The following is a 9664-nucleotide window of genomic DNA, read 5'->3' on the forward strand; positions in this document are numbered from 1 at the left end:
TGTTGTATATGGTATGGGACAGGTCTGTGTTGTAGTCATTATGGTATGGACAGGTATGTGTTGTATATGGTATGGACAGGTCTGTGTTGTAGATGGTATGGGACAGGTCTGTGTTGTATTTTGTATGGGACAGGTCTGTGTTGTATATTGTATGGGACAGGTCTGTGGTATGGGACAGGTATGTGTTGTAGTCATTATGGTATGGGACAGGTCTGTGTTGTACATGGTATGGGACAGATCTGTATTGTAGTCATTATGGTATGGGACAAGTCTGTGTTGTATATGGTATGGACAGGTCTGTGTTGTATATGGTATGGACAGGTCTGTGTTGTATATGGTATGGAAAGGTCTGTGTTGTTTATGGTATGGGACAGGTCTGTGTTGTTTATGGTATGGGACAGGTCTGTGTTGTATATGGTATGGACAGGTCTGTGTTGTATATGGTATGGACAGGTCTGTATTGTATATGGTATGGACAGGTCTGTATTGTATATGGTATGGACAGGTCTGTGTTGTATATGGTATGGACAGGTCTGTATTGTAGTCATTATGGTATGGACAGGTCTGTGTTGCATATGGTATGGACAGGTCTGTATTGTAGTCATTATGGTATGGACAGGTCTGTGTTGTTTATGGTATGGGACAGGTCTGTGTTGTACATGGTATGGGACAAGTCTGTGTTGTAGTCATTATGGTATGGAAAGGTCTGTGTTGCGTATGGTATGGGACAGGTCCGTGTTGTAGTCATTATGGTATGGAAAGGTCTGTGTTCCATATGGTATGGGACAGGTCTGTGTTGTATATGGTATGGACAGGTCTGTGTTGTTTATGGTATGGGACAGGTCTGTGTTGTACATGGTATGGGACAAGTCTGTGTTGTAGTCATTATGGTATGGAAAGGTCTGTGTTGCGTATGGTATGGGACAGGTCCGTGTTGTAGTCATTATGGTATGGAAAGGTCTGTGTTGTTTATGGTATGGGACAGGTCTGTGTTGCATATGGTATGGACAGGTCTGTGTTGTATATGGTATGGACAGGTCTGTGTTGTATATGGTATGGACAGGTCTGTGTTGTATATGGTATGGACAGGTCTGTATTGTAGTCATTATGGTATGGACAGGTCTGTGTTGTTTATGGTATGGGACAGGTCTGTGTTGTACATGGTATGGGACAAGTCTGTGTTGTAGTCATTATGGTATGGAAAGGTCTGTATTGCATATGGTATGGGACAGGTCTATGTTGTATATGGTATGGACAGGTCTGTGTTGTATATGGTATGGGACAGGTCTGTGTTGTAGTCATTATGGTATGGACAGGTCTGTGTTGTATATGGTATGGACAGGTCTGTGTTGTAGATGGTATGGACAGGTCTGTGTTGTATATGGTATGGACAGGTCTGTGTTGTATATGGTATGGACAGGTCTGTGTTGTATATGGTATGGACAGGTCTGTGTTGTTTATGGTATGGGACAGGTCTGTGTTGTATATGGTATGGGACAGATCTGCATTGTATTCATTATGGTATGGGACAGGTATTTAGTGTATATGGTATGGAAGAGATCTGTGTTGTTTATGGTATGGAACAGATCTGTGTTGTATATCGTATGAGACAGTTCTTTGTTGTACATGGTATGGGACAGATCTGTGTTGTTTATCGTATTGGAAAACAGTTATTATAGTATAGGACAATACGGCCCACAGCGTAGAGACTCTAGACTGCTCTGTACCTGCAGAGCCCTGCTCCGTCCAGACATACCCACTGCAGTCCTGGAGCTTGGCTCTACAGCAGACTCTGACCCACCCAGCCCCGCCTCCGGATGCACCCTGCCGTCCCGCATCCTGAACTCCACCGAGGCGAACGACGACATGCTGCCATTTTTCCTCGCCCAGGTCCGGGATGTGTCCACAGCTGTCTCCCTCTTAGACCTGCCCTGCAATCCCTGATCCTTGCCCTCTGACCTCTCCCTGGCCCCGTTCCCGTTGAGACTGAGATTGTCAAGGAAGGGGTCTGAGTCGCTGCTGTGGGACATGTTATAATAGGTGCACTTAGGGGTCGGAGGTTGGGCCAGCTCCTCTAGCTCGGAGGAGGAGAGGACAGACAGGGGGTTGAGGTGGTGGTGATGGTGGAGGGAGGTGGAGGAGAGGTGGTCGTAGGCTGGAGCCTCCTCACTGAGGGTTGTATCCACGGATGTGTTGTCAAGGTTACCATACATCCCCATGGGAACCGGGGGAGACTTCCTGATTAGGTGATTCTCCTTAAGAAGCCAGCGCCCTTGGTCAATCAGAACCCCCTCACTAGAGTCAGGGAGGCTCTTAGAGTCTGCTGCGCTCTGCCACGCTCCTCCCACCCCTTCAGGAGAGTCCCCCTCCTTAAATAGCCAACGTCCCTGATCGATCATCCTGACCAGCTCTGGTCCTGGTTCTGTCTTCACTGAGCTGGACCCGCTGACGTACGACAGGCTCTCCCCACAGACTTTAGCCCCAGAGTGACAAGACTCAAAGCTCCCTGTGGGCCTCTTCCCTTCAAGACTCTCAGGGCTCCTTAACTGATCTGCTTTCATTTCTACCGAGGGTTTAGAGGCCCAGAGCTCCAGAGAGGTAGTACTGGCTTTACTCTGCTTGTCACTAGTCTGTCTGATACGTCGAAAGCCAGGCGAGTGTCTCCCTGCCTCTTCCTTGTCTTCGTCTCCGCTCTCCGTTGACATGTCCACTGACCCCTGGGTCTTGTACCCTCCGCTGCTGGATGTCTCAGGTCTGTAGTCAGACAGGTCAGAGGTGTTGGGGCTGGGCAGTCTCTTCAGGCCGTACTGGCTGTCGACGCACCCGTTAAATATAACCATCTGTTTGGTATGGACGACTCTGGTTGCCCCCTCCGGTTCGATCCGCAGGTTACCCTTAGGGTCGTAGGTGAACATCAGGGAGGAGGACTTCAGAGCAGTGTTGACAAAGTCTAGAAGCTCCTGAGATATCTCAACAGGATGGGAGCAGTCTTTACCTCTGACCTTTTCTTCCTCATCCTCATCCTCATCTTCCTCTCCTTCGTCAGTCTTTAGTTCGTTGGAGGTGTCTAGACCCTGATCTTTGACACCACAGAGGTATATGGCTCTAGAGGAGGAGTTGTTGGACACTACGTCAACCTCCTCGTGTTCTGAGACTTTACACTCTACCTCAGATTTATCTGACTTTACAGACTGCCTTGAAGTCATTGACTTTTCTGAATTTACGGATTTCATTGATTTCTCAGACATTACAGATTTCTCTGACTTTACTGAATTATCTGACTTTAAAGACTTAATTGACTTCCTTGACATTGATACTTCAGACCCAACCTCTGCTGCCTCCTCTTCCTCCACCTGCTCCCCCTCGTCATAATTCTGCTCTTCACAGCTGCCCTGGTCCTCCTCCTTCTCCTCTCCCTCCTCTTCTAAACCTCGTTCTTCTATATAACAGACTTCATCTAACATCCTGCCACTGGAACAGACTTTGTTATCTGAGGATGGATGACTATCAACACTCCTGCCCTCTTCAAAGTCTGATTCAGATCTTTTGTCCTCACTCTCCACCACTTCTTCCTTCTCCTCTTCCCCCACCTCTTCTCTCTCCTCCTTTTTCTCCTCCTCATCTTCTTCACCTTCTCCCTCCTCTTCCTTTTCTGCTAACTCCTTCCTCTGCCTCTCAACTTCCTCACCCTCCTCCTCCTCTGTCTCCTCCTGCTCATCTCCTTCCTCCCCTTCCTCCTCCACCCTTTCCTCCTCCCCCTCATAATCTCCCTCCATATCCTTAACTTCCTCCTCAACCAACTCCTCGTATTTCTCCTCCTCTTCCTCATTATCTCCCTTCTCTCCATTCTGTGCCTTTTCACCCTCCTCCTCTTCTTTCTCATCCTCCTCCACCTCCTCCTCCTCCACCTTAACTCCCTCCTCCACCTCTTCTTTCTCATCCTCCTCCTCCTCCACCTTAACTACCCCCTCCACCTCCTCCTCATCCACCTCTTCTTTCTCATCCTCCACCTCCTCATCTTCCTCCTCCACCTCTTCTTTCTCCTCCTCGACCTCCTCCCCCACCTCTTCTTTCTCATCCTCCACCTCCTCCTCCACCTCTTCTTTCTCATCCTCCACCTCTTCTTTCTCATCCTCCACCTCCTCATCTTCCTTATCCACCTCTTCTTTCTCATCCTCCACCTCCACATCTTCCTCCTCCACCTCTTCTATCTCATCCTCCACCTCCTCATCTTCCTCCTCCACCTCTTCTTTCTCATCCTCCACCTCCACATCTTCCTCCTCCACCTCTTCTTTCTCATCCTCCACCTCCTCCTCCTCCTCCACCTCTTCTTTCTCATCCTCCACCTCCTCATCTTCCTCCTCCACCTCTTCTTTCTCATCCTCCACCTCCACATCTTCCTCCTCCACCTCTTCTTTCTCATCCTCCACCTCCTCCTCCTCCTCCACCTCTTCTTTCTCATCCTCCACCTCCTCATCTTCCTCCTCCACCTCTTCTTTCTCATCCTCCACCTCCACATCTTCCTCCTCCACCTCTTCTTTCTCATCCTCCACCTCAGCATCATATCCTTCCTCCACATCTTTCTCATGAACAGAACCAGCTGGACTAGATACTTCAGAAGCTGACTGAGCTGACTTCAATGACTGAGCTGACTTTACTGACTTCAATGACTGAGCTGACTTTACTGACTTCAATGACTGAGCTGACTTTACTGACTTCAATGACTGAGCTGACTTCAATGACTGAGCTGACTGTACTGACTTCAATGACTGAGCTGACTTTACTGACTTCAATGACTGAGCTGACTTTACTGACTTCAATGACTGAGCTGACTTTACTGACTTGAATGACTGAGCTGACTGAGCTGACTTCAATGACTGAGCTGACTGTACTGACTTCAATGACTGAGCTGACTTTACTGACTTCAATGACTGAGCTGACTGTACTGACTTCAATGACTGAACTGACTTTGCTGACTTCATTGAAACTGATACTTCAGACTCTACCTCTGCTGGTGATTTCAGTGACTGTACTGACTTTACTGTTGTAATTGAATTCTCTGACTTTACTGATTTCAATGACTGAATAGACTTCATTGACAGCATTGACATTGACTTTGATTCCCTCATGCCTGATTCTATTAATGAACTAACATCTTGGGATGTCTTTACTGATTTCAATGACTGTACCGACTTCAATGACTGTACTGACTTCAATGACTGAGCTGACTTTACTGACTTCAATGACTGTACTGACTTCAATGACTGAGCTGACTGTACTGACTTCAATGACTGTACTGACTTCAATGACTGTACTGACTTCAATGACTGTACTGACTTCAATGACTGTACTGAAAGCAATGACTGTACTGAAAGCAATGACTGTACTGAAAGTAATGACTGTACTGAAAGCAATGACTTCATTGACTCTCTCTCTTTTGACCCCATCCTGTCAGGGTCTGATAGTCCACCAATATCAGGCTCTGACTTCACTGACTTCAATGACATTTCTGAGTTAATTGACTGCATTGACTGTACTGACTTTGCTGATTTCAATGACGTCACTGACTTCAATGACTGTACTGACTTCAATGACTGCATTGACTTGGACTTCATTGACTCTCTTTCTGTTTCAGGCTCAATTAGTAAACCATCATCCGTCTCTAATGACTTCAGTGACTGTAATGACTTTACTGACCTCAGTGACTGTACTGATAGCAATGACTTCATTGACTGAATTGACTTGGTTTCTGTTGACTCCCTCCTGACAGGATCTGAAAGTATATCAACACCCGACTGTAGTGTTGGTTCTGACTTCACTGAAGCAATTGACTTTACTGACATCAACTTTGATTCCCTGATGCCTGATTCTATGGCTTTATTAACATCTTGTGTCTGATCTGCAGCGCTGACCTCCTCAGAGTGAATGGCTGTTGCTTCTGTTTGTGGGAAGTCTCTTCTCTCCCTAGCATCCAAACCCTCCCCCTCCTCCTCCTGCACCTCCTCCTCCTGTTCCTCCTCCTTCTGCTCCTCCTCATTTTCCTCTCCCTCCTGCTTCCCCTCCTCCTCCTCTTCAGCTGAAGGTCTGGGTTGAGAAGCTTCAGACCCAGGCCAGTTATCAGGTATCTTCTTCACATCTTCCTCAAACACCTCTAGTTCCTCAATCTCATCACACTCTACTTTGTCTACCTCAGTGTCAACAGCATAAGACATATCACTGACGCTGCCCCCTAACATTGGAGACCTCATGGCGTATTGCACTGTTCTCTCTCCCTCCACCAACGACGACACCTCATCCCTGAGTTCCTGGGGCATGTTAAGTTCCTCCATGAGCTCCTCGATACCCAACCGTCCTCCGTTCTCGTCACCCGCCTCAGACTCCACATCCAAGGCGAACTCCTGGTTGGTGCTCGGAGACAGAGGAGGACTTTCCCTGTCTCCCATTTCACTGCTCCTTTCCTGGAAGTCTCTCCAGCTGTCCTTCAGCTGATCAGATGTCCGGCTCTGCAGGCTGGCCAGGCTGGCTCTCTGCTGTTCCTCGTCCTCCATGGTGGAGATCTTCTGGAGCGACTGCATCACCAGGAGGGCCTCCGACCCGCTGTTAGAGTTCCCTCTACAAAACTCTCCTCCTCCTCCTTTTCCCAGGGCTGACGACAGGGTGTCCTTCAGGGTGGACACCGACAGGAAGGACATCAGCGCCTTGGAGGACGAGCCGAACACCGATGACACCTGGAGAAGAAGAAGAAGAAGTAGAAGAAGACGAAAAGGATGAAGAAGAAGAATTCTCATCTTTAGCTTGTGTCTAGTCTGTCAAACCATTCCTTAGGTTCTATCCTGCTGTTTGGCAAGCTGGCGCTTATTTGTGTGAAGGAGTTAGAATTATTCATCTGTCAGTTAGTCATCGATTCATAAAAACACAGAAGCCATACAATACAAATAAATCAGCAGAAACAATCCTATGGCTAAGAACAACAACACGACTATTCCTAATAAACATGTGAACCCAGCTACCTGAGAGGAGAAGTCAGGCATGCTGTGTGATTTCTCCAGGCTGGCAGGAGGCTGGGAGGCCTGTCTGATGCACTGTATCGAGGAGCAGAGCTGACGGAAGATCGGTGTAAGAGTGGCCTTGGGGATAAGGAGGTGGTGGGTGGAGGAGGTAGACTCACTGTGCTCAACAGGATGAGGGACAAAGGACGCTGAGCGGTGGAGGAGACCGAGCCTGCTCTGCTGTTCCACCGGGTCGATCCTATTAGTAGTGGGAATAGCATTAGAGTAGTAGTAGTAGTAGAGAAGTAATAGTAGTATAAGTATAATTAGTAAGACTATTGTTAGAGGAGGAGCAGTAGATTATTATTATTTTTAGTAGTAGTAGTAGCAGGAGCAGTTGAAGTAGTGGTAGTTGTATTGGCAGTAGCAGTAGTATTAGTGGTGGTATTAGTAGTAGTAGCAGTAGGAGTCAGAATATAGTTTGAGGAAGAGTAGTGGTAGCAGTAGAAATAGAGTTAGAAGAGTAGTAGCTGAGTACTAGTTGTAGTAGTTATTATTATTATTATTATTAGTAGTAGTAGTAGTAGTAGCAGTAGTAGCAGTAATATTATTATTATTAGTAGTAGAAGTAGTAGAAGTAGTAATATTATTGTTATTATCGTTATTATTATTATTAGTAGTAGTAGTAATATTATTGTTATTATCGTTATTATTATTATTATTATTATTAATAGTAGTAGTAGTAGTAGTAGTGGTAGTAATATTATTATTAGTAGTAGTAGTAATAGTAATAGTATTGTTATTATCGTTATTATTATTAATATTATTATTATTATTAGTAGTAGTAGTAATATTATTGTTATTATCGTTATTATTATTATTAGTAGTAGTAGTAGTAGTAGTAGTGGTAGTAATATTATTATTAGTAGTAGTAGTAGAGGTAGTAATATTATTATTATTAGTGGGAGAAGTAATATTATTATTATTATTAGTAGTAGTAGTAGTAGTAGTAGTAATATTATTATTATAAGTTGTAGTAGTAGTAATATCTGTATTATTATTAATAGTAGTAGTAGTAGTAGTAATATTTTTATTAGTAGTAGTATTCGTAATAGTATTATTATTATTAGTAGTAGTAGTAGTAGTGGTACTATTATCAGTAGTAGTAGTCGTAATATTATTATTGGTAGTAGTAGTAGTATTCGTAATATTATTATTATTATTAGTAGTAGTAGTAGTAGCAGTAGAAATATTATTATTATTAGTTGTAGTAGTAGTAATATTTGTATTATTATTAGTGGTAGTAGTAGTAATATTCGTATTATTATTAATAGTAGTAGTAGTATTAGTAATATTTTTATTAGTAGTAGTATTCGTAATAGTATTATTATTATTAGTAGTAGTAGTGGTACTATTATTATTATTAGCAGTAGTAGTAGTCGTAATATTATTATTGGTAGTAGTAGTAGTATTCGTAATATTATTATTATTAGTAGTAGTAGTAGTAGTCGAAATAATATTATTAGTGGGAGTAGTAGTAGTAGCAGTAGGAGGAAGAGTAGAGTTAGTAGTAGAAATAGAGTTAGAAGAGTAATAGCTGAGTACTAGTTGTAGTAGTTCGTAATATTATTATAATTATTATTATAATTATTATTATTATTATTATTATTAGTAGTAGTAGTAATATTATAATTATTATTAATAGTAGTAGTAGTAGTAGTAGTGGTAGTAGTAATATTATTACTAGTAGTAGTAACAGTAATATTATATTTTTTTTTGCAGTAGAGTAGTAGCAGAAGAAGCAGTAGTAATAATATTATTATTATTAGCAGTAGTAGTAGTAATAATATTAGTATTATGTGTAGTAGTAGTAATATTATTATTATTATTATTATTGGTAGTAGTAGTAGTAGTAATATTTTTATAGATGTAAAATTATTATTATTGTTAGCATAGTAGTAGTAGCAGTAGTAGTAGTAAATGTATTAGTAGTAGTAGTAGTAGTAGTAATATTATTATTATTAGTAGAAGTAGTAGTAGTAATATTATTATTAGTAGTAGTAGCAGTAGCAGTAAAGCAGTAGTAGTAGTAATGTTATTATTAGTAGTAGTAGTAGTAGTAGTGGTAGTAGTAGTGGTAATATTATTATTATTAGTAGTAGTAGTGGTAATATTATTATTATTATTAGTAGTAGTAGTAGTAGTAGTGGTAATATTAGTAGTAGTACTAGTAGTAGTAGTAGTTGTAGTGGTAATATTATTATTATTATTAGTAGTAGTAGCAGTTGTAGTGGTAATAGTATTAGTATTATTGTTAATATTATTAGTAGTAGTAGTAGTAGTGATAATATTATTATTAGTAGCAGTAGTAGTAATATTATTTGTAGTTGTCGTAGTAGTAGTAGTAGTAGTAATATTATTATTAGTAGTAGTATTAGTAATATTATATATTTATTATTATTATTATTATTAGTAGTAGTAGTAGTAGTAGTAGTAGTAGTAGTAGTAGTAATATTATTATAGTCGTAAAATTATTATTATTATTATTAGCATAGAAGAAGTAGCAGTAGTAGTAGTAAATGTACTAGTAGTAGTAGTAATATTATTATAATTATTAGTAGTAGTAGTGGCAGTAGTAGTAGTAATATAATAATAATGATTATTATTATTCGTTA

At 41.9% G+C, this 9664-nt stretch overlaps 1 protein-coding gene across 1 annotated transcript in view; it reads right to left on the reverse strand.

Moving 5' to 3' along the window:
- Nucleotides 1-486: 486 nt before the first annotated feature.
- LOC118944838 (oxygen-regulated protein 1-like) overlaps nucleotides 487-9664 on the reverse strand; it is a 36239-nt gene continuing 27061 nt past the window's right edge. The window contains exons 9-11 of the mRNA XM_036966351.1: nucleotides 7011-7167; nucleotides 6135-6728; nucleotides 487-3626 (exon numbers count right to left, since the gene is read on the reverse strand). Of these exons, the coding sequence (XP_036822246.1) occupies nucleotides 1674-3626; nucleotides 6135-6728; nucleotides 7011-7167 (2704 nt within the window). The 3' untranslated portion in view covers nucleotides 487-1673. The remainder of the gene's footprint in view (nucleotides 3627-6134; nucleotides 6729-7010; nucleotides 7168-9664) is intronic.

The sequence above is a fragment of the Oncorhynchus mykiss genome, chromosome 28 (assembly GCF_013265735.2).
Source record: "Oncorhynchus mykiss isolate Arlee chromosome 28, USDA_OmykA_1.1, whole genome shotgun sequence".
Lineage (NCBI taxonomy): Eukaryota > Metazoa > Chordata > Actinopteri > Salmoniformes > Salmonidae > Oncorhynchus > Oncorhynchus mykiss.